General features: G+C 45.3%; 1 protein-coding gene across 1 annotated transcript; it reads left to right on the forward strand.

The window, feature by feature from the left end:
• Positions 1–25069, forward strand: THNSL1 (threonine synthase like 1). The gene is made up of 2 exons (XM_044293435.1): positions 1–74; positions 22318–25069. The coding sequence occupies exon 2, from the start codon at positions 22359–22361 to the stop codon at positions 24543–24545; it is 2187 nt and encodes a 728-aa protein (XP_044149370.1). The 5' UTR covers positions 1–74; positions 22318–22358; the 3' UTR covers positions 24546–25069.
• The last annotated feature ends 605 nt before the right edge of the window (positions 25070–25674 follow it).

Raw genomic sequence — 25674 nt, forward strand, 5'->3', positions numbered from 1 at the left:
GCAAGGAGGAGGGAGGAGCGGAGACCTGCCTTGTGCTGCTGACAGTGCAGATGTAAACAGCCTCAGGTCCGCAGGTAAGGAGCACAGATAGCTGGCCTCCAGGCAACCATTATCCTGTTCCATTATATGTATAGAAAGTATAAATACAATGATACTTTGTTGCAGTGCATTAGTTGGAGGTTAAGGTGTTGCTTAGATTACAGAAAGACACACTTAAAGGGGTGCTGACTGATGATCTATCCTCTGGAGTAGTGTTGAGTGAACTTGTGTTTTAAGTTCGGCGTCTAAAGTTCGAGTTCAGGTTATCGAAGTATCCCGTTAAGGATTTTAAATTCCGTTATGGTCCGTGGTAGCGGAATCCATAACGGGATACTTCGATAACCCGAACTTTAGACGCCGAACTTAAAACACAAGTTCGCTCAACACTAATCATCAGCATCTGATCGGCGGGGGTCCAGCACCGGGACCCCCGCCGATCAGCTGTTTGAGAAGGCAGCGGCGCTGGCAGTAGCGCCGCGGCCTTCTCGCTGTTTACCTCAAGCCCAGTGACGTCACGACTAGTATCACTGGCCTGGGCGGGGCTAAGCTCCATTTAAGTGAACAGAGCTTAGCCCCGCCCAGGCCATTGATACTAGTCACTGTCACTGGGCCTGCGGTAAACAGCGAGAAGGCCGCGGCGCTACTGTCAGCGCCGCTGACTTCTCAAACAGCTGATCGGCGGGGGTCCCGGGTGTCGGACTCCTGCCGATCAGATGCTGATGATCTATCCATCTCCTGACGCGTCTGCTGTAGTAACTACTTGCATTCCTCATGTCATAACAATTCTGGAGCATCTGTTATTATGTTGTGCTAGGAAATTTGCAATGACGGTCCAGATGGGTATTACCAGATGGGGGGGTGTCCCTACATGGTCTGACACTATCTAGTCATTGCTGCCTATGCCAGACCATGCAGAGACACTACTTTGGAGTAGTCAGTAATTCGCCAATCATCCTTTATCCGCAAGTTAAATAGATTTTTATTATTTTTATTTTTTTTAGCATAGTCCCCGAGAACCCCTTATAGAGGTTCTGCCACGAAAAATATTTATAGATTTTAAAAAAAAGCACCTGGATCTGAATACTTTTGTAATTGCTTGAAATCTAAAAATTTTATAGCCACTGAGCTGTGTCTGTATAGCCCCATCGCTGAAGTAAAGCCTCACTGGTAGATTTGCAGTATGTTCAGATTAATTGCCAAATTATAACGTACATGTCACGTGTTTCGGCTCTAGTATGAGCCTTCTTCAAACATGTGCAAGTCCCACGGTGCAAACAATTCTTTTAAATCACCCGCCTGGCGCCAGTTGATGACATCAATACATAAGGAGTCCTACAATAGTCACTAGCGTTCCTTCGGCCAAAACTTCGTTTGAATGCTCTGGCGAGGTAAAATTCATTACTCCCGTAGTCGCGCGAGACTTCGTTGAATAACTTACATAATAGATTCTATTACTTGAAAGCCATTTTAAAACTTGAATCCTGAAGTCGGCTTTGGTACCGGCTGGTACCTCGGTATCGACTTCGGATTTAAGTTTTAATATAGGTTTTTCAAGTTTAAAAATTGAAGTCCGAAGTTATTCACCGAAATCTCGACTTCTTAGATAACGAATTCACCTCGCCAGAGCCCATACATTTAATCGCTGTACGGAGACGGATCTCCGTACAACATTCAAACTAAGTTTTGACCGAAGCAACTTTGGATCTAGGAACCAAAGCTCGCTTCACTCAACACTAATAGTCACCCAATATCTTAACCTTGGTAATGAAAGTCCACTCTATTTCATGATTTCCACAGAGAAATAAATATGGTTACATATACCTATCTAACAAAGAGACCACATATGGTTACGGGAAACTACCCGTATTTTTCGCCCTATAAGACGCACCTAAGTTTTTGAGGAGGAAATAAGAAAAAAAATTATTTTTAACCAAAAGGTGTGCTTTTGAACTAATGGTGGTCTGTGCATGACACTATTATGGGGGATCGGTGGATGATGCACTGTTATGGGGGATCTGTGGATGGCACTTTTATGAGGAGGGGCATCTGTGGATGGGACTTTTATGGGGAGGGGCATCTGTGGATGGCACTTTTATGGGGAGGGGCATCTGTGGATGGCACTTTTATGGGGAGGGGCATCTGTGGATGGCACTTTTATGGGGAGGGGCATCTGTGGATGGCACTTTTATGGGGAGGGGCATCTGTGGATGGCACTTTTATGGGGAGGGGCATCTGTGGATGGCACTTTTATGGGGAGGGGCATCTGTGGATGGCACTTTTATGGGGAGGGGCATCTGTGGATGGCACTTTTATGGGGAGGGGCATCTGTGGACGGCACTGCTATATATGTGTGATCCACAGATTCCCCCCCATAACATTGTCCCACCAATACACCGGGCCCTGCAGCTCACAACAGTATTTCTAAACAGTGATCCTTAACCTCTTAATAACTTTAACAGAAGTTGCGCTCTCCCCTGTATCAGCACTTACTAACGAGCATCCGGAGCAGGCAGAGCGGCTGGCAGCGTTACGTCACTCACTGACGTCGCGTGCCTGCTCCGCCTTCTTCATTCATGAAGTGGGAGGAGCAGGCACGCGACGTCAGTGAGTGACGTAACGCTGCCAGCCGCTCTGCCTGCTCCGGATGCTCGTTAGTAAGTGCTGATACAGGGGAGAGCGCAACTTTAGTTAAAGTTATTAAGAGTAAGGGTAAGCCCCTCTGCAAGTTCCCCCCCCTCTGCAAGTTCCCAGACTCCAGCGCCTCATCCCTCCCCGCTGATACATCGCAGTCTGCGATGTAAAATGGCAGCATTTGCCCCATAAGACGCAGGGGCATTTCCCCCCATATTTTGGGGGGGGGGAGTGCGTCTTATGGGGCGAAAAATACGGTATTCAGCTAATATGTTGCATGGGGTTAACGTGTGAGTATTTTTTAATTTTTACTTTTTGCAAAGTATCAATTGCCCATTATGTGAGGAGGTACTTGATGGGGTCACTTACTATTAATGTGAAGCAAATAGAGGTCTAAATTGATAAAGCCATGTGCCTCATATTAATAGTAACACCAGCAAGTACTTCCTGACATAATGGACATTGAGCAGCATGGGGTTAATGTGTAGGCTGGTGTTGGGTAGTACAGTATGATCAGGTTACTGGCTATTCATGTGAGGCACATGGAGTCTAAATTGATGAAACCATGTGCCACATATTAATAGAAACCTCGTCAAGTACCCCGCTTAACTTAATGGACAACATGGGGTTAATGGCATCAGGTACATGCTGTTAATATGAGGCACATTGTTTTATCAATTTGGACCTGCATGTGCCTCACATTAAGGCCCCTTTCACACGAGCGAGTTTTCCGCGCGGGTGCAATGCGGGAGGTGAACGCACAGCACCCGCACTGAATCCTGACTAGAGATGAGCGAACTTCTGTTTTAAGTTCGGCGTCTAAAGTTCGGGGGCGGGTTAGCGGAGAATCCCGATCTGGAACCGGATATGGATTCCGACTTCCGTTGTGGTCCGTGGTAGCGGAATCAATAATCGGCCATTATTGATTCCGCTACCACGGACCACAACGGAAGTCGGAATCCATATCCGGTTCCAGATCGGGATTCTCCGCTAACCCGCCCCCGAACTTTAGACGCCGAACTTAAAACAGAAGTTCGCTCATCTCTAATCCTGACCCATTCATTTCAATGGGGCTGTGTACATGAGCGTTGTTTTTCACGCATTAGTTCTGCGTTGCGTGAAAATCGCAGCATGTTCTATATTCTGCGTTTTTCACGCAGCCCTGGCTCCATAGAAGAGAATGGGGCTGCGTGAAAAACGCATTGCATCCGCAAGCAAGTGCGGGTGCGATGCGTTTTTCACTGATGGTTGCTAAGAGATGTTGTTTGTAAACCTTCCGTTTTTTATCACGCGCGTGAAAAACGCATTCAAAACACATTGCACTGAACGCAATCGCAGACAAAACTGACTGAACTTGCTTGCAAAATGGTGCGAGTTTCACTGAACGCATCCGGCGCACTGGAGCAACGGAACGGACATACTGATGCGAACAGCACACGGTGTGCTGTCCGTGTTTTTTGCGGACCCATTGAAAGGAATGGGTCCTGCATCCTATCCGCAAAAAAAACGGATCGGACACTGAAACAAAATACGGGCGTGTGCATGTAGCCTTAGAAGGTAGAGTCCTGAGCAAGTGTTCACCTCCAGTAGAAGAGGACATAATCCCAACTAAGACTGGGCCCCCTCTTGCCCTGGGCCCCATAGCAGTTGCAGTTACGCCCCTGCCTGCACTTATGAAAATGATGGTGGATTGGGAGCAGCAGATTACCTTGTCTTATAAATTCTGGAGTCTCCAGCATCCGAAAAAATCAGCGTTGTCTTTATTTCAATTCCGGTTAAAAGTACATGGATAAGACTCTACCACAGGTTAACATGTGACAAACGCAATGTTCTTAATCATAACCTTCTGACGTGTGCAACACCTACTGTAGGGGGAAATAGTCTCCCTAAGGCCTCATGCACACGACCATTGTTTCATTCCGTGTCCGTTGTTCCGTTTTTTTGGTGATTTTCTGCGGACCTATTGACTTTCAATGGGTCCGTTGAAAACTCGGCTAATGCACCGTTTGTCATCCGCGTCCGTGATCCGTGGTTTCAGTCCATCAAAAAAATATAACCTGTCCTATTTTTTGCACGGAAAACGGTTCGCGGACCCATTCAAGTCAATAGGGTCCGTGAAAAAACGCGGAGGCACACAAGATTGTCCACGCGTCCGCATGGCAAACTTGACTTAGACTTTTGTTTTTTCCTTCATGTCTGGTGATCCTCCAAAAATAAAGGAAGACACACGGAAACGGATCACGGAACAACGGAACCCCTTTTTGCGGACCGAGAAAAACTGTCGTGTGCATGAGGCCTTACAGTGATGGCCAGTTCACTGTGTTCGCCTGCAAACACATGCGGGCTGCCATCTTAAATCACAAGTCTGACGATACACAGGTAAGCCGTTACCTGTGCCTGCGCCACGAGCCGGTCTGAAACAAATGCAGTCACCGGGAGCCTTCATCGGGCTGTTCTCGGAACTGCCTGCTCCCGCTGACCGCATTTGTTTCAGACCGGCTCGTGGCGCAGGCACAGGTAAGGGCTTACCTGTGCATTGTCAGACTTGTGATTTAAGATGGCAGCCCGCATGTGTTCGCGAGCCAACACGGTGAACTGGCCATCACTGCTCCCTAATACCGGGGTCATATATGTCATAAGATGCACAAGTTGTGACAATGTATATAGGCGGCACTGGTAGGCAGTTCAAAACTAGGATACGCGAACACCTAAACTATATAGCCAATCCCCAAGGCACAGGATTATCTAGTGCAGCAAATCACTTTATTACCAAACATAACAGAAATGTGGATAGTTTTCGGGTATATGCAATTGAGAAAATGATGATTACACTTACCGGTAATCGGATTTTCCTGACCCCACAACAGCACCACTGAGATGGCTCCGCCTCCATGGACAGGAAACCTGTAGCATAAAAAAGGTGGAGCCACTCTCCCACCTCAGTGGGTTTACAGAGCATGAGAGGGACTCTCCTTTAGGTTAACACAATATATACGTCTTTTTTTTTTTGCATCACACCACGTGAATTTTTCCACCAACCACCACCTTAGGGAGGGAATTAGACGGGTGCTGTCGTGAAGTCAGGAAAATCCGATTACCGGTAAGTGTAATCATCATTTTTCCCCTCCCCCACGACAGCACCACTGAGAGAGATTACGTAGAATTCAAGGGAGGGTGACCACTTCTAACACCTTAGTACCAAAAAGGAGGTCAGAATCAGAGTCGAGCTGAAGTCTATAGTGCTTATAGAAGGTAGAGGGAGAAGCCCACGTGGCCACCCTGCAGATCTGGTCAATAGAGACGTTAGACCTCTCTGCCCAGGAGGTAGACATTGCCCTAGTAGAGTGAGCCTTCAAGGACAGTGGAGGAGAAAGACCAGAACAAGAGTAGGCTAGGGAAATTAGCTCTCATATCCACCTAGCGATGGTACTTTTGGAGGCAGTATTACCTTTTCGAGCCCCAGCGTATAACACTAACAAGGAAGAGGATTTTCTCCAATCCTTTGATCTCTCCAGGTACTGGATCAGGCACCTTCTTACATCCAATAAGTGCCATCTATCTTCTTCCTCAGATTTTGGGTCTGGAAAAAAGACTGGCAAGATGATTTCCTGCAACCTGTTAGTCTTAGAAGGTACCTTGGGGATGAACTTTGGATCTGTTCTAAGAATTACTCTATCCTCACGTATGGACATAAACGGGGAGTTGATAGACAGTGCCTGAAGCTCGCTAACTCTACGTGCTGAAGTTAATGCTATTAACATAACCAACTTCAATGTAAGATTTTTAATAGAACACTCCTCAATGGGCTCAAAGGGGGGACTGGTCAAAGCTTTTAAGACTAAGTTTAAGTCCCAGGGGGGAAACCTGGGGCCCCTAACAGGTGCAACCCTATCAACTGCCTTGAAGAACCTGACTATCCAGGGATCCATGGCCAGGCTTCTACCACTTAAGCCTGAGAGGGCCGAAACCTGAACTTTCAGAGTGCTTTTGGCCAATCCTAAGGACAGACCCCTTTGCAAAAATTCTAAGACCTGTCTGGTGGAAATACTCTCTGGCCAAACATCGGTGTCCGAGACCTGAAAAGGAAAGGAATCTCTTCCATATTCTTGCATAAATAGTATTAGTCACCTTCTTTCTGCTACTAAGAATGGTGGAGGTCAGGGCTTCCGAGAAGCCTTTCCTAATCAGGTGCACCTTCTCAATCTCCATGCCGTAAGATGTAAGGATCCTATTTCTGGATGCATTACTGGACCCTGCCTCAGGAGGTTCGGAATGTCGGGAAGAACCCACGGTTCCGCTATCGACATGGATCTGAGAAGAGAGAACCAGGCTCTCCTTGGCCAAAAGGGGGCGATGACTATCATGTCTGACCTTTCTTCCCTTATCTTTCTGAGAACTCTGGGTAGGAGCTGAAGAGGAGGAAAGGCATATCCCAGATGGAATTTCCATTCCAGGAGGAAGGCATCCACCCCATATGGGGATTCGCAGGGACTGAGGGAGCAAATTCTCTCTACCTGCCTGTTCTCCCTGGTGGCAAATAGATCTATTTCCGGTACACCCCATAGATCCACAATTTTTACAAATATAGACGGGTCTAGGGACCACTCCCCCTGCTTTAAACGATGACGGCTTAGGAAGTCGGCCTGGACATTTTCTTTCCCCCTTATGTGTAGAGCGGATATGTGGGTTAATTTCTCCTCGAACTCCGAGAATATCATCTCTGCCTCCCTCATTAAAGATGGGGATCTGGTACCTCCCTGGCGGTTCAGGTACGATACTACTGTTCTGTTGTCCGACATGACTCTGACATGCTGGTGCTGGAGTTCTGGAAGGGCTGTCCGTAAAGCCAACAATACTGCCCTCAATTCTTTCCTGTTGGACGAGAACTGTCTCTGCAACGGGGACCAGATTCCCTGCCTCAACTGACCTCGGAAATGTGCACCCCATCCCCAAGGGCTGGCGTCTGTAGTGATTACTACTGGATCGGGGTAATTCCACGGGATACCCTGGTCTAAGTTTCCTACCTCCAACCACCAACTGAGGGAGATCAGAGTCCTTTGGCTGAGACATATCTGAGAGTCTAAGGTTATCTCTTTTGTTTTGTCCAATTCAAAATTTCCCACTGTAATATTCTCGAATGAAATTGAGCCCAGCGGACTGCTGGAATACAGGCAGTCATTAACCCTAGCAATGACATTGCCTTTCGGACTGACATCCTCGGGTTCTCCTGGGCCCTCCGGGCTTCGTTCTGGATTTTTACTATCTTCTCCGCTGGAAGAAAAGTCTTTTGTCGCACAGAGTCCAACCGAAGTCCCAGAAATATCTGGCTTGTGCTGGGTTCCAACCTGGATTTTTTTAAATTGATCATCCAACCCAGATGCTCCAGGATCCGAATCACTGTTTGGACCGATTTTTGACATGTTTCCTGCGATTTTGCAATAATCAAGAGGTCGTCTAGATAAGGTAGGAACAAGATATCCTCTTTTCGAATGAAGGACGCTACCTCCGCCATCACCTTGGTAAAGGTTCTCGGAGCTGTAGATAGGCCGAAGGGCATAGCCTGAAACTGAAGGTGTCTGATACCGTTGCCCTCTGTAACCGCTACCCTTAGGAATTTCTGAAAAAGAGGATGCATCGGGATATGTAGATATGCATCTTTTAAATCCACCACCGCCATGAAGCAACCCTGAAAAACTAAATGAGTCGCAGATTTTATGGTCTCCATTTTGAACTTTTTTATCACTAGGTATTTGTTCAAATGTTTCAAATTTATAATCGTTCGGTAGGATCCGTCCGGCTTTTTGACCAAGAACAGAGTAGAGTAGAAACCCACTCCCTATTCTGCCCTTGGTACCGGAACTAACACACTTTTCCCTAACAGTTGATCTACCTCCTCTGACAACTTTCTGGATTCTTTTGTCACCACGAACCTCTGAGGACAATGACTCCGGAACTGCAGCCTTAAGCCCTCTGTTACAATGTTGGTTACCCACTCTCCTGCGACCTCTCTCCAGGCAGAGGGAAAGAACCTTAGTCTCCCTCCTACCTGTAGTCTGGCGTCATTTTTTTGAAAGTTTGTCCTTCTGAGAGGAGGAGGAACCTCCAAACATGAAACCTCTACCTCCTGACCCCCTGGGCCTGGGAAACTGATCTCTATCTCCCGGCTGTCTTCTTCCCTGAGATCTGGGGACATTCTGAAAGGGACGTCTGTAAGGTCTAAACTGTAAAAAAGAAGATTCCTGAGGCATTCTCTTTTTCCTATCTGCTGCCTTCTCTAACAGGGCATCTAATTCTGGTCCGAATAAGAACTGTCCCTGACAGGGGATGCTACATAATCGTTGTTTAGAGGCTATGTCGCCCCCCTTCCAGTTCTTAAGCCAAAGGGCTCTACGGGCGGAATTGGAGGTGGAAGCAGACCTGGCTGCTAGTCGAACTGCCTCCACAGAGGCATCTGACAGAAAATCCACAGCTTTCTGTAAGGTCGGCAGAGAATTTAAGATCTGATCTCTAGGGCACTTATCCCTTAACTGACCTTCTAACCTTTCTAGCCATAAGGCTAAGGATCTAGCTGTAACGGTTGCTGCTATATTGGGCCTAAAGGAGGCAGTAGATGCTTCCCAAGTATTCCTGAGGCAAGAGTCTATCTTTTTGTCCAGATGGTCCTTCAAAAATTCCATATCGTCGAACGGCAATGAAGATCTTCTAGACACTTTAGAAATGGCCACATCCAATTTTGGTGCCTTATCCCATGAAGTAGTAGCCTCCTCCTCAAAGGGGTATTTTCTCTTAAAATTTTTACTTACGAAGGCCTTCTTGTCAGGCTTCTTCCACTCCCTTTCTATCAGGGCCGATACGCTCTTATGTAAGGGAAAACATCTTCTCCTTTTTTCACGTAGTCCCTCAAAGACTGCGTCAGCCACGGACCTATCTTCCCTGACGTCCTCCAGCTCTAGCGTAGCTCTAATTGTCTTTAACAACTTTTCCGTATCAGACACTGGAAACAGGAATTTTTTCTCTTGTTCTTCCTCTGCGAAGGATGAATCCTCTGACCTGTCGTCCCTATCATCCTCGCTAATAGACTCTGGCTCTGAATCCGTTCTGTCTACCGATCTCTTTGATTTCTTTGATGTTTTAAGGGACTCCTTAACCTCTGCCTTAATGAGACTTCTAATGTCCCTCATAAAATTAGGGGATTCCTCCGCCAGGGTCTTCTCAATACAATCCTGGCATAACTTTTTGCTATAGGAAGTGGACAAGGGGCATCTACACAATGCGCATTCCTTATTCTTTTTCTTGGATGTGGCTTTCTTAGCTGCCATCTACAAACCAATAATAGAAACAAGGGGACACATCAGTGATTTCATAAAAGCTCTGTGTCTTACCCCATCAGAAGCATCTCCTATACCGGCTGCTTTTCTGATTCCGTTTCCTCTGGTCTTTTCTCCTCCTCCATGATATCCCTGGAGGTATAGAGGATAAAAGAAATCAATATGCCACAGGGAACAGCACCTCTCCTCTGAGAGTTCCACATGTTCCCTGGGAGCGCCCTCTAGATGCAGCAATCTTCTCTCACCGTCCTCTGAAAAGAAAGAGACTGTGGAAAAAACCTGGCCGTCCAAAGCCCCAAATGAGAGCACAGCCGCCTCCGCGTTCTCCTCCGACTGTGTTCCGGGTGCTGGAACGCATAAGGCACATTATATTTCCGGCCTGAACCGGAAGTCGTCAGTGGAACGCACGTCTTAACTGACGTCATTCCTGCGACTTCCGGTTTGGCGCTCCGACACTCTCCACTGCACCGGCATCCGCCCGCAGTCCTCGCTGGGTGCGCGTCAGGGATGGCCGCCCTCTGGCACGTTTCCCCCTGCCGCCTTGCATCGCGGCAACATCCGGGCCTCTCCTTTGAGGGACCGGTGTCTTCAGCCCTAGGATCGGCAGCTGGCCCGGACCAACCCCCGTCCCTCAGGTGGCATACCCGGTAAGGCTGGCGTGACCCATGGCTCTCTAGGCTTTCTTAGGATTTCCAAGCCATGGGTCCCTGTAAGAAAGAACAGCTACATGTCTCCTGCTCCAGGGACAGGAAACCTCACTGAGGTGGGAGAGTGGCTCCACCTTTTTTATGCTACAGGTTTCCTGTCCATGGAGGCGGAGCCATCTCAGTGGTGCTGTCGCGGGGGAGGGGAAAAGTGGCACTTCCTTTTAGGGGTGGTAATTTAGAGAAAAAAAATATTATTACTTGAAGCTTTCTGGATATTCAGATTAGGTACCCGTTAGGACTTGATGTACCTCTATCAATAGTCTGTTATATGTATGTAAAACTGTCTATATTTGTTTCCGCTTTGGATAGAAAATATATAAAGGAGGGAGAGAGAAGAAAAAAGGAAAAGGATATTTATTATTTTTTCTTTCTTTTTGGAGGAGGTGCATTGTCAGCATGGGTCATCTGTGTTTCAAGATCTACAGACACATGAATTGAAAACCCAGTCATTTACAATTTGAGCACCTTCCAGGATTAGGGCATTAATTGGTCTCCGACCGCTTAGATCTAGAACTAGGAGGCTTGTTCACACATTGCGGTTTTCCTGGAGGTGCCCTATTTTGATTGTATTTAAGATACGCTTTTGTATTTTTTACATTGTGTTTTTAATTTTACTTGTCTGCAGAGTAGCTTTGTGTCTATGTGCAAGCTAGTTAGCAGAAAATAGTATTAAATATATTTGAGATATTAAATATCATGTTGGAGGTGGCAAGTAGATTGTTAGATGTGCAACAATTAGTTTCTCTGTCCACATATAGCTGTTCTTCCCTTCTCCCTTCCCCCTTCTCCCTCCCCTTCTCCCTCCCCTTCTCCTTCCCCTTCTCCCTCTCCCTCCCACTCCCCTCCCCTTCTCCTCCCCCTCTCCCTTCTCCCGCCCCTTCTCCCTTCCCTTCTCCCTCCCCTTCTCCCTCCCCTTCTCCCTCCCCCTCTCCCTCCCCTTCTCCCTTCTCCCTCCCCTTCTCTCTCCCACTCTCCCTCCCCCTCCCACTCCTCCCCCCCCCTCCCCCTGCTCCTCCTCCTCCTCATCTCCCACTCCTCCTCCTCTCCAATTGGTGGACGGAGACTATTTCCCCCTACAGTAGGTGTTGCACACATCAGAAGGTTATGATTAAGAACATTGCGTTTTAAACCTGTTAACCTGTGGTGAAGTCTTATCCATGTACTTTTAACCGGAATTGAAATAAAGACGACGCAGATTTTTTTGGGATGATGGAGACTCCAGAATTTTTCAATTGTGCAAAGAACGGGTCTGGTCCACTCCGTGCACTGATTATGGATGGTGAGCTGAAACTTTTTTATTCATGAGCTACCTTGTCTTATAGAGCAGTGTTTCCCAACCAGTGTGCCTCCAGCTGTTGCAAAACTACAACTCCCAGCATGCCTGCACAACCAAAGACTGTCCAGGCATGCTGGGAGTTGTAGTTTTGCAACAGCTGGAGGCACACTGGTTGGGAAACACTGTTATAGAGGACTTGTGTTTAGAGGATCTCTCTTTCGTACGTGTGGAGGTTTCTCCCACATATAACAGAGCACAAGGACATTTTAAGATGTATTTACCATCACAGGTGATCAATACCTTGATTCCAGAATCTTTCCCCTGTATTCCGGTGAGCGGAATATTCCCCTCTTATTACGCTTGAACAGTGAACACATCAAGGATACGCTTGGGAGTAGAAAGAACGTTTATTTTCTTTATTTTTTTTTCCAGTTACTTTTTTGTACCACCTATGTCTCACTGTTTTATCTCTGATATTCTCTGATCTCCTGTCGCAGATCATACAGGGGGGTTCTGGAAAGCTTCCACCTGTGGGTAGGATTTAGATACCGCATCCCAGTCTCTATTGATGGCTGCATTCCATTTTGTGACAGTAAACAAAATCTCTGCAAGGTGCGGTTTTGTGTCCAGTCATTGAAACTGAACAAACCAGATCGGTCACTAAAAACAATGTAAGTCAATGGTGATGGATCAGTTTTTTTTTTTTAGGATCCTAAAAAAAAAAAAACAGATCCGTCACCCTTTGACTTTCTTTTCTTTTCAAAATCTGTTTGTTTTCAAAGTAAGGTAGAAAATACAGCGCAACAGAACGTATTTAATGACGGATCTGGTTTGTTCCGTTTGGAACGGATGCATCCTGATGTTTAATCCAAACATTTAGGTCAGGTTTTCAGATCCTCTGAACCTGACACTAAGGCCTCATGCACACGACCGTTGTTGTGTTCCGTTCCGCAAAATGGGGTTCCGTTGTTCCGTGATCCGTTTCCGTGTGTCTTCCTTTATTTTTGGAGGATCACCAGACATGAAGGAAAGTAAAAAAAAGTCTAAGTCAAAACAGACGCGGATGACAATCTTGTGTGCCTCCGTGTTTTTTCACGGTCCCATTGACTTGAATGGGTCCGCGAACCGTTTTCCGTGAAAAAAATAGGACAGGTTATATTTTTTTGACGGACTGGAACCACGGATCACGGACGCGGATGACAAACGGTGCATTAGCCAAGTTTTCAACGGACCCATTGAAAGTCAATAGGTCCGCAGAAAATCACGAAAAACTGAACAACTGACACGGAATGAAACAACGGTCGTGTGCATGAGGCCTAAAGCGCAGATGTGAAAGTAGGCCGGTGTTCTTAGGCCACGTTCACACTTCAGTTATTTCCATCACTTATTTTGAGCCAAAACCAGTAGTGAAGCCTACTCGGAGACCAGGTATAGTAGAAAGCTCTGCACCTGTCCTCTGTTTTTGACCCAAACCTGGTATTGGCTCACAATAACTGACCAAGTAACTGAAGTGTGAACTCAGCCTAAGGGCTCATTCAGACGGCCGTATGCTGTCTGCAAAAATGCGGATCAGTTTGTTTTTTTTTTGCAGAGAAGATGCCGTCCCATTCACTTTTATGGGGCCCTTTTTTTACATTGCACGGCTCAGCAAAAAAATTAAACATGTCCTATATTTGTCAGGAAAATCAGGACAGGGCCCTATTCAAGTCTATGGATCAGAAAAAAAACGGAATGCAATCTGTTTTTTTGCGGACATGCTGAATTTGTGCGGACAGCATACGGCCGTCTTAATGAGCCCTAACTCTGTTAATCCAGGGGTAATATTTAACAAAAAATGGTAAGCGGGGGTTACTTTTGTTTCTTTATTTCTCTCTAATGTATCCAGTTGTGTTCTCTATTGGTATAACAATCTATCAGCACAATTTGGCTGTCATTTCCTTTAGACTAGCTTCACACTGGTGACGATACGTTTTACTGTTTGATATTGCGACTAGGGGGAGGGGCTTTTTCACAGCCGGTGGGTGGTTACTGGCGATTGCGATCTGTACGTGTATATTCTCCCCCATCCGCTTTTATTATTTATGTAACTGAAAAATTGATCTTGTTGTTATTATGATGTAGTGCAAAATGGAGTTGAGGAAGTTGTAAAAATATAGAAGGGTTTAAGTGTCGTCTCGCCATATGCAAAATACGTAGTCGATAAATCAACGCCAACAAATGCAATGTTCCCCGTGTAATGCTTTGGCGTAAACAAGTTCCTTTTCAAACCATGCCATATAGCAATTTGCGTACGGCTGTGCGATATTCGAACCCTTCACGGTCCGGCACCGCCCTTGGTAAAATGTGTCCTGGAATAAGAATAACTATGGAAAGTAGAAATAAGAAAAGTAGTTTTTCCTGTTTGCTGCAGGCACTTTGACCTAACTGGCATCTAATCCCTTTGCCGTGTTCTCTTGACGTGTATACACTGCATACGTCATATGTGAGTAGTATGCAGTGCTCGGCCATGTGGATTTGTCTGATCTCCTCAAGAAAATGTCCTGTGTCTGACAGATATGATGGTGCTTGTTTGGTTAATGGGGTCAGTACTTTTTCCAATAGAAGCGCTGTAAGTAATAACTGCGGCTCATCAGAGCCAGTACATTCTAATACTGTACAGAGCTCTCGTCCCGTACAGTATTGAAATTAAGTTTTATGCAAATTGACTTCGGATGTTTCATCCGAAGTTGATTTGCTCATCGCTAGTCGCCACACGCTCATGTGAAAAGCGACTGCCTCTGCACGTTCAAGTGGATGGGGTGAGTATTTTCTAAAGCAAAACATTACAGTTGGGGGCCACTAAGGGGGTACATTAATTATTCTTGGGGCCACTATGGGAGACATTACTTAAGCTGGGGGCAACTATGGCGGACATTGCTAATTCTTGGGGCCACTATGGGAGACATTATTGCTGCTGGGGCTACTATGAAGGACATTATTACTGCTGGGGGACATTATGTGTACTGAGGGCACTGCAGAGGTTGGGATCTTTATAATAATAATAAAAATAAACGGCCCTGAAAAACGGATGATAAAAACGGCCATTAAAAACGGACAGATGCACAAATCTAAAAATCGATGCACAAATGCTTGAAAAATGGCCATGAAAAACTGTCAAGCCTATGGCTCAGCTATTAAGGTTTTTGCCTCTGATACAGAAGGTACCTGTTGAAGACCCGCCAGTGACCATTTGGAATAAAAGTTTTTTTAAATCACGGGTTGTTTTTCAATCACTATTAAATGTCTGAGGCCTAGTTCTAATTGGGGAATGACTTTTTTATTTTAACCCCTTCCCGACCTCTGCTATACATGTACAGTCTATGGGATTGTATGTTAAAGTCCCCTAGGGTGACTTAAAATAAGTAAAAAGAAATGAAGATTTTTTTTTTTAACTATAAAAACAAATTACAAATGTATAAAAAATGTAATCTGTTATATTGGAAAAAATCTAAACTGCAGATTTGCTATTTTTTTGTTGCTTCATCTTCCAGTAAAAAATGATCAAAAAGGCATATTCCAAAATGGTATCAATAAAAACTACAGATTGCCCTGCAAAAAACACATAAGCACTGCTTGCAGCGATTTTGTGTGCGTCATGGGTAACGCAGTGAAACGGTATGGAATGCATTCTGGTGCACTCCGTTCCATTGAATGGGGACAAAACTGAGATTCTATGATGGATCTCAATAGCGGAAAGGAAAAGCCCAGGTGTGAAAGTAGCCTTAGGCTAGGTCTACACGACGACATTTGTCGCGCGACATTTTGTTGCACCAATGTCGCGCGACAATTTTTATAATGGCAGTCTATGGTGTCGCACTGCAACATGCGACATGCTGCGACTGCGACGCGACAGTCGCAGAAAATCCATTCTTCTGCGACTGTCGCGTCGCAGTCGCAACATGTCGCATGTTGCAGTGCGACACCATAGACTGCCATTATAAAAATTGTCGCGCGACATTAGTGCAACAAAATGTTGCGCGACAACTGTTGCGCCCTATCTGTCGCGCGACTTTTTGTCGCGCGACAAATGTCGTCGTGTAGACCTAGCCTTAAAACTGCATGTTACCATCGCCCCTTTCAGTAGGTTGCGCTCTACACAGTCCGACACTGTTGGCACTGACTGGATTGCGCAGGGACACGCCCTGTTGACAATGAGAATGGTGACAATTTATTCATATATTTCCAGGAGGAGTAACGGAATAATGTCATAATGCAGTGTTCTACAATAAGTTGCTCCCAAATAGTTCTTTTATGGGGAATACAAGTATTTCCCGTAAAATAGAATGACAGAGACATGCCAGGATTGAGTACAGATTCTTTTTAAAGGGTTTCAGGACACGTGATAAATAAAATACAAAATTACTCGCCTGTTCAATACTCCTCCGGTCTAGTGGTCCCTGCCGTTCCTTGTAATTTGTCCTGTATTGATGACGTAATGTACGTGCATATGACCACTGCAGCCAATCATTGGCCTCCGAGATCTTGTGCTGTACATGCGGTTATCACCGCTGAGGCCCATGATCGGCTGCAGCAGTCATATGCACTGTATAGCCGGATATGCAATAAATGTCCAATACGTGTGGGTCCCACCTCTGGGACCTGCACCTATGGTGAGAAGGTGGGGTGGGGGTGGCTGTGCTTATTTTGCTCTCACCATTCACTTGTATTGGAGTTTCGAAAATAGATGAGCATGCTAACTTACGCAGCAGCCATGATACGGACGTTTATGACACATCCTGCAGATAATTATTCCATAAATACCCAGATGGGAATAACCCTTTAATTGCCAAGCAAAACTTTGCTGGATCTCCATGGCAACAGAGTATATTCTAGAGCATCCTGCCGCGCTACAATGGCGAATGAAAGGTGGTTGATTATTACGAGCTCACAAATATTTTTATATACCCCAGCAGGATAGTCCTCTGTCATGTCAATGGTTCCTATTAAATCGACTAGACATTTATTTTTATTTTTTTGTTCATTTGCTTAGTGTATTCAGTTTAAAGCCTCATGCAGGCGTCCGTGCTCAAATCCGTAAAAAGGTGGTCAGTGATGCCTCCGTGAAGGGTCCGTTTTTGGATGTCCGTGTCTCATCCATGTTTTAGGCTGGGTTCAGACCTGAGCGTTTTACAGCGCGTTTCTACGCGCTGTAAAACGCTCAACAGGCAAGAACCAATGATTCCCTATGGGAATGGTTCTCACCTGAGCGTTTTACAGCGCGTACGATCGCGCTGTAAAACGCCCGACGCCTGAAGAAGTACAGGAGCTTCTTTGGGGCGTCTTGTTGCGCGTTCCCGTACATAGACTTCCGGGAACGCGCGACAATGGGCGTTCGCTTGTTCCGGAGCCGCGATTGTAAACGCGCATAAAGAGCGCTCCATCCCGAACGCTCAGGTCTGAACCCAGCCTTACTGACACTGCACAGCTTAAAAAGAATTTTCAAAGAATTTTCCTCTTAATGATCCGTGAAACTCGGATGTAACACGGATCTATAGACTATAATGGGCTTGATGGATCTGTGAACACGGATCAAGATAGGACATGGACCGTGCTAAAAACACGGACCCGTGGACAGCGCCAAAACAGTGATGTGTGAATACAGACATTAAAATGAATAAGGACATGTGCTGTCCGCGGAGAACACGTACAGCACACGTCCGTGTAACCCTGATGTCTGGATGAGGCTTTACCCTTTAACCAAGCCTGGACCTGACATATTGCTTGTTCCCGCTATTGCTTTCTAACTTAAAAGTGTTCCCCAGGATTAAGGCTGGGTTCACACCTGAGCGTTTTACAGCGCGTTCCTACGTGCTGTAAAACGCTCAACAGGCAAGAACCAATGATTCCCTATGGGAATGGTTCTCACCTGGGCGTTTTACAGCGCGTACGATCGCGCTGTAAAACGCCCGACGCCCCAAGAAGTGCAGGAGCTTCTTTGGGGCGTTTTGTCGCGCGTTCCCGTACATAGACTTCCGGGAACGCGCAACAATGGGCGTTCGCTTGTTCCGGAGCCGCGATTGTAAACGCGCATACAATCGCGCATAAAAGTGCTCCATCCCGAACGCTCAGGTCTGAACCCAGCCTTAACAATCAGTGACTTCTCCCTAGGACAGCAGCACACGGCTCTATGCACAAAGACGCGCGCAGACTAGGACTAGACCCCATTCACACAACCATATTTTTCATCCGCAATAGGTCCGCAAAAAATACGGACAGTACACCGTGTACTGCCCGCATCCGTATATCCGTTCTGCAGTCCAGCAAAAAAAAAAAACATGTCCTACACTTGTCCCTTGCGGACAAGAATAGGCATTGTTACAATGGGTCTGCAAAAAAAATGGACGCAACACGGACGTCACCCATATTTTTGTGGATCCGCGTTTTGCAGACAACAAAATACATACATACAGTTGTGAGAATGCTTCCTTAATCTGACCCGGCGCATGGAGCAGTTTGCGGCTGCATATAGCGTTTCTTTGCTTTTGCATGTCGGCCACGGTAGCGTGCACCTGTACTTTATATCATAGTGTTTGGAGGTGCTGCTCTAACTTAGTTTTTTGCACAGGTATCTACAATAATACACGTCAGGAGAGCACCCCAGCTGCTGTGAAACTACAACTCCCAGCATGCAGACATGTTCGGCTGTTCTTCTAACTCCTACAGAAGTGAATGAAGCATTCTGGGAGTTGTAGTTTCTGAACAGTTGGGGTGCCGGTGATTGCTGATCCCTGCTCTAGAGTGTTTGTTTGAAACTCCTCCTTCCCTATGGGGAAGGGAAACATCACCACCTGGTGGCTGGTAGGTGTAAATGCAGCCTATTCATACCTTGTGCACAGAAATGCCAAAAATGCATTGATTATGTGAAACCAGCTTTACAGCCCTCTTACAGTGTACCGCTGCACTTCACCTACTGCTTCATTTAGGCAGGGTAACTGGACCACCATACTCCGGACTGGTGGAAGTTCCAGCTGTAGATGTGGATGGAGGATATCTTTTGCACTTTGTCACTTACAGTTGGTGGTGTATGGACTGGGATGGGAGGTTTACCTTTGGAAAGGGCTTTCAAGATCTTTTCTGATGGGATCCGAACCTGTTCTTGGCACAAAATACCCAAACTTCTGCAGGGAACCATTATGCGGCCATGTGTATGAGCCGGTAAAGTGAGATTTCCCGATGCAGCATATATTTCTGTACAGCAATCCGGGTGTCGCGGTTCCCATTGTGCTCCCTGAGTAACGTCCCATTGGGAGGAAGAGACCGTGTTACAGTCATATGCAAAGAATTGTCGATTCTCCAGCCATTTATTAGTAAGGGACACGCTGGCACCTCTCCAGGCATCTCTGACCTTGTAGTGCTGCTAATTACGGTCTGGAAATGTTGTTAACCTTTCTGTTTCCATCTGGCAAAGGCCTCATGCACACGACCGTTGTTTAATTCCGTGTCCGTTGTTCCATTTTTCGTGATTTTCTGCGGACCCATTGACTTTGAAAACACGGCTAATGCACCGTTTGTCATCCGCGTCCGTGATCCGTGGTTTCAGTCCGTCAAAAAAATATAACCTGTCCTATTTTTTTCACGGAAAACGGTTCGCGGACCCATTCAAGTCAATGGGTCCGTGAAAAAACGCGGAGGCACACAAGATTGTCATGCGCGTCCGTTTTTTTCCTATAATTTGCATGGCAAACTTGACTTAGATTTTTTTTTTACTTTCCTTCATGTCTGGAGATCCTCCAAAAATAAAGGAAGACACACGGAAACAAAAACGGACACGGATGACGGAACAACGGAACCCCATTTTGCGGACCGAGAAAAACAACTGTCGTGTGCATGAGGCCAAAGATTATTAGAAAAGCAGTCGTGTAGATGTAATACACGGCATAGCTTGGACTCTGTATTGGGAGAATGACGTTTAGATGCCCCCTAGTGACTTTTAAAAAAGTTGTGGGGTGGGAGGCTATCGATGCACCCAGAACAGGAGGACTGTTCACCATTACTGCTGTTTGGGAGGGGAAGAACAGGTCTGACAATATGTCGTGCTAAAAACTGTCATTGTCATTTTTATTTTTTTTTAAACCTCAAAAGGTGTTACCAAAAATGCTAAGAGGTTCTTCTGCTGTCTATAAGTGCTGTATTATAAAGGTCCTTTTTACATCATCCAAGGATTGGGGCAATTGTCGGGGATGAGTATTTGTACTAATACCTATTCCCATTTAAAAGGGCCACATAAAATCATTGTTTTTGTGCCGCAGATCGTCTTTAACCGCTTGCTGACCGCCTGTTGACTATATACATATAGGCGTTTGGCACTTATCTCTGCAAGGACGTTTCTGGACGTCCTTGCAGTGTTTGCAGCTGCAAAAGTGGTGAACCGGCTGTCAGTGAAAGCATTGCTCCTCATAGCATCATACCATCCCAGCCTACCCCATCACTCCATACACAAGGGGGCCCAGTACCCCCTGCAGCCCCCCTCTAATGAATGGAGCGGCTGATCTGGCATGCATGTGGTTCTGTGCCCGGAACTCCCATAGAAATGAATAGAGCGGCCACATACATGTGCGACTGGCCTCGCTGTTCATTTCAGGGGTGCTGCAGGGGGTACGGTGCCTCCTTTCTTGTGATCAGTGGGGGTCCCAGCGGTAGAACCCCCACCGATCTAATAGTTATCCCCTAACTTCGACCAACTTCTTTAACATATATCAAAATAACTGTTACAGAAAGAGGCCATAATTTTAAAAAGTAGCATTTTGTTCTTCTAGAAAAAATAAAATAAAAATTTAAACATTTAGAAAACGGACTTTTCACTTAGGCCGAGTTCACACGAACGTGTGTGACCCGTGCCCCTGCTGCGCCCCGCAAATTGCGGGCCGCAATGCACGATCGCCGGCCGTTGGTCAGCCGCATCAGATCGCGGACCCATTCACTTTAATGGGTCCGCGATCTGCCCGTTCCGCAAAACGATAGGACCTGTTCTATCTTTTTGTGGAACGGAAGTACGGGACGCAACCCCACGGAAGCACTCCATAGTGCTTCCGAGGGGTCCCGTTCCGTGCGGCCTATCCGCAATTCCGGATTTGCGGACCCATTGAAGTGAATGGGTCCGCATCCGTGATTCGAAATGCACACGGAACTGTGGCCGTGTATTGTGGCCCGCAAGTTGCGGGCCGCAATACTGCCACGGATCACACACGGTCGTGTGAACTAGGCCTTATTTTTATATATTTTTTTACATTTTTCCTGGGTCTAAAAAATAAAAGCAAAAGAAGTAAAAATAAATAAATGACATAAGAATTAAGCCCCATATATCACTGAAAATGATCTACATAACGGAATGGAAAAAAAGTTATGGCATTCAGACGCATGGAGTAGAAAAAATGCGACTGGTCAGTAAGCGGATGGTAAATGGTGATTAACACGGCAGAAAGTTTGTTACAGAGTAAGGGCTCATGCACACGACAGTATTTTGCGTTCAGTATACTGGCCGTTTTTTTAGTTCAGTATGCGGAACATATACCGAACCATTCATTTCAATGGTTCAGCAAAAAATACTGAAGTGTCTCCGTGTGCATTCCGTTTCAGTATTTCCGTGCCGTGAAAAGATAGAAGATGTCCTATTCTTGTCCGCAAATAACGGTGCTTGACTCCATTCAAGTCAATGGGTCCGCAAAAAAAACAGAACACATACGGAAATGCATCTGTATGTCTTCTGTATCCGTTCCGTTTTTGCTGAACCATCTATTGAAAATGTTATGCCCAGCCCAATTTTTTCTATGTAATTACTGTATACTGTATATGGCATACGGAAAAGGGAAAGGAAACGGAAACACAAAGGAAACAAAAAACGGAACAACGGATCCGTAAAAAATGGACCGCAAAACACTGAAAAAGCAATACTGTCGTGTGCATGAGCCCTAACACTGTAGACATTCTTTTAATAAACACAGCTGTAGCAAAAATCTCTCTCATGCATATGAATCTGCCGTAGCACTCCATATTCTGATTTATGATGCCTCCATATGGCACCATATTAGGGCTATTCTTCCCTAGTAAAAGCAATTTTCCTACCTTCACAATATGGCATTCAATGGAGCCCATATTCATCTGTAGGAAAAAGAAAAACTCCATATCCTTCTGAATTAAATCGGAGTCATACAGAGGAACAGTAGCTTATTGCAGCATACAATTCAAAGATCCTGTGGAGATGTAATGTGACCATGTGCATGCGGTCTTATTAATGTCTATATGTTTATATATTTGGTTCTACCTTTGACTAATTATTTTATTTATTTTTGTTTTTCAGTGAGCCATACCAATGAATGTGGTAATAATAGAAGTTTAAAAATGGCGAGTCTCTGCAGTCTGCATTCCTTAAATAAGATGTCTAGGTTTCTGTTTTCGAGATCCTTGACACATTCCAAGCTAAGGAAACTATGGCTCTCCTCTCTAAGTTCTCTGGTCGGAGAAAAGAATTTAATCCTGATGGGGCCTCCAGGATCTGGAAAGACCTCTGTTGGTAGAGTACTTGGCCAAAAACTTAGTTGCCCCGTTATAGACGTGGATGACGACGTCCTTGAAAAAACCTGGAATATGAGCGTCTCCAGTAAATTGCAGGATGTTGGTGATGAGCAATTTTTAGAAGAGGAAGGAAAAGCCCTTTTAAAGTTTTCAGCATCTGGAAGTGTAATTTCCCTTACGGGATCCAACCCTCTTCACCCTAGCAGCATGGAACACACGAAGAAAAATGGAATAGTTGTTTATCTTGATGTCCATTCACAGGATATCATTGAGAGGCTTGAACGAATGAAAGTGGACCGCATTGTTGGCCAAAGGTCCGGCTTTTCAATGGGCGACATACTTAAGATAAGGAAGCCTTTTTATAATAAGTGGCATGATGTTCGTGTACTTTGTCAGACAGGAGATTGTGTAGAGGTTGTGGCTGACAAAGTGATTGATGCCGTTAAGAGATATCTACAAGCAGATTCTGAAACCTTTGTTTCTACAAGATCTCAAGAGCCGCACAAAAAACAATCAAAATTTTTCAGTGATGTGGTTATAGAAGGCTTAGCCAACGATGGTGGACTTTATGTTCCTGAAAATGGCCTTCCCAAGCTCACCGATGGTGAATGGAGAAGACTTGTTAAGTCGTCCTATGTGGAAAGGGCTCAGATAATACTGGAAAGGTGTATACATCCGACCGATGTACCGCCTGTAGTTTTAGGTGACATTCTAGAAAAAGCTTACGGTGACAACTTTTCTTGTCATAAAATAGCTCCAATCAGACACTTGTCGGGTAATCAGTTCCTTCTTGAATTATTTCATGGACCAACAGCTTCATTCAAGGACTTGGCCTTACAGTTTATGCCTCATATTTTTGCCTACTGCATCCCAAAAGTATGTAACTATCTAGTCTTAGTAGCAACGTCTGGAGATACTGGCAGTGCCGTTCTAGATGGGTTCAGCCGACTGAATGACCTTGACAAGCGCAGAACTGCCGTGTTTTGTCTTTATCCAGAAAATGGAATAAGCCAAGTGCAAAAATCACAAATTATTGCCTGTCAGGGAGAGAATGGATTAGCAGTGGGAGTTGAGTCTGATTTTGATTTCTGTCAGAAAGCCATTAAAGAAATGTTTACAAATCCAGAATTCACTGGTTTTGTTACAGCTGAATATGGAACAAGTCTAAGCACTGCTAACTCCATCAACTGGGCCAGACTCCTTCCTCAGATTGTGTACCATGCATCCGCATATCTAGATCTTGTCGACCAAGGTGTTATCACCTTTGGCTCCCCAGTCGATGTTTGTATTCCTACCGGAAACTTTGGCAACATCATGGCCGCACTTTATGCGAGACAAATGGGAATTCCTTTCCGTAAATTCATCTGTGCCTCCAATCAAAATCGTATTTTGACCGATTTTATAAAAAGTGGACTTTATGACCTCAGAGGAAGGAAGTTGCTGCAATCCTTCTCCCCGGCTATTGATATTCTTAAGTCTTCCAATTTAGAACGCTATTTGCATTTGCTAGCAAACCAAGATGGAGGCCTTGTCAAAAAACTCTATAGTCAGCTGGACAGTCAAGGCTATTTTCAGTTACCAGAAAATATATTCCAGCTTTTACAGCAGGACCTTATCGGTGACTGGTGCTCTGAGTCTGACTGCGTTTCGGCAATCCGTGCTGTCCATAGTGCAACAGGATACATCCTGGACACGCACACAGCTGTTGCCAAAGTAGTTGCAGACAGGGTGCAGGACCGTACTTGTCCAGTTATAATATCATGCACAGCTCATTACTCCAAGTTTGCACCTGTTATTTTACAAGCTTTAAACATTGAAGAAATTAAGCAAAATCCATTAACTCAGCTCCACGTGTTAAATTCCTTCCACCCCTTGCCTCCGGCTCACAAGTCCCTGATAGGGATGCTTAAAGACGGAGACAGTCACAAAAGCCATACATGCCAGGCAGACTCCAGCCACGTTATGAGCTGTGTAGAAAACTACCTACAAAGTCTATTTTTGAAAGTTCACTAAGGGCCATGGCGGTAATGATCTTTCCTATGAAGCCTTCTCCTGGAAAAGCCAGACGTTTGATAAGGATAAAAAAAAAAACACAATAGCAAAATAACTTCCGCCAAAACTGATTAGGAAAATGAGCAAAACATAGTAAAGTTGCAGGAAAGCTATTTCAGTGCCAGTTTTGCAAAAGGAAAGACCTTGGCTGAAACAATCTATAATTAGCCGGAAGAATGGACTTTCTTCTGCCAGGAATGTACTGTGAGCTGTAGTAAAACATGACACCAAAAACCCGGTAACTGCTGTGGAAGTGAATGGACTGTGGTTGATGGCAACCTATGGAGCCAAGTGCATTGTGATACCAAACCTGCAGAGTGTTCATATATTGTGGAACTACTTTAAAAGATTTTAGTAATGACATTCCAGCCTGCCACCTTTGGGTCTTTCTTAAGCAATCATTGCTTAAGGAAGGGCCGAAGATGGTGGACTGAAATGTCACTGATGAACGTATGGGCGAATAAATGAGCTTTGTTTTTACCTGATATTTGGAGTGCTGCCAATCCATTTTCCTATTTAACTTTGGGGGACTTAGCTAAACCCCACGGCAATATTCTGTGCTCTTTTCTTTTTCTACTATATTTTTATTTTTTAACTATCTATCTATCTATCTATCTATCTATCCTAAATACATTGCTTTGACAATTCTACTGGTTACTGTTTCTCCTACATCAGATTATAGTTAAAATGACACTTACCAGAATGCAAATTACCAGTCCAAACTCTTTGCAGTGTTATACAGGTGGGACCACTTCACTCTCTCTGGCGGGCACAGCCATCACTCAGCTTACATAGTTACATAGTTAATAAGGTTGAAAAAAGACAAACGTCCATCAAGTTCAACCAAGGGATAGGTGGGGGACGCGATTCCCAGAAGGAAGTGAGACTCAGATTTCTACACATTTATGTTTTTTACATTTAAGAATTCGTCCTTTTTTAAACTGTCCACTGTTCCTGCTGTGACCACGTGCTGAGGAAGTCTATTCCACAGATTCACAGTTCTCACAGTAAAGAAGCTTTGACGCTTCTGGAGACTGAACTTTTTCTACTTCAGTCGGAGGCAGTGCCCCCTTGTCTTTTGAGCACATTT

Source organism: Bufo gargarizans, chromosome 5, assembly GCF_014858855.1.
Source record: "Bufo gargarizans isolate SCDJY-AF-19 chromosome 5, ASM1485885v1, whole genome shotgun sequence".
Taxonomy (NCBI): domain Eukaryota; kingdom Metazoa; phylum Chordata; class Amphibia; order Anura; family Bufonidae; genus Bufo; species Bufo gargarizans.

Excerpts from the sequence above, each read along its gene's own strand:
- THNSL1 (XM_044293435.1), top strand. The coding sequence starts at position 22,359 with ATGGCGAGTCTCTGCAGTCTGCATTCCTTAAATAAGATGTCTAGGTTT.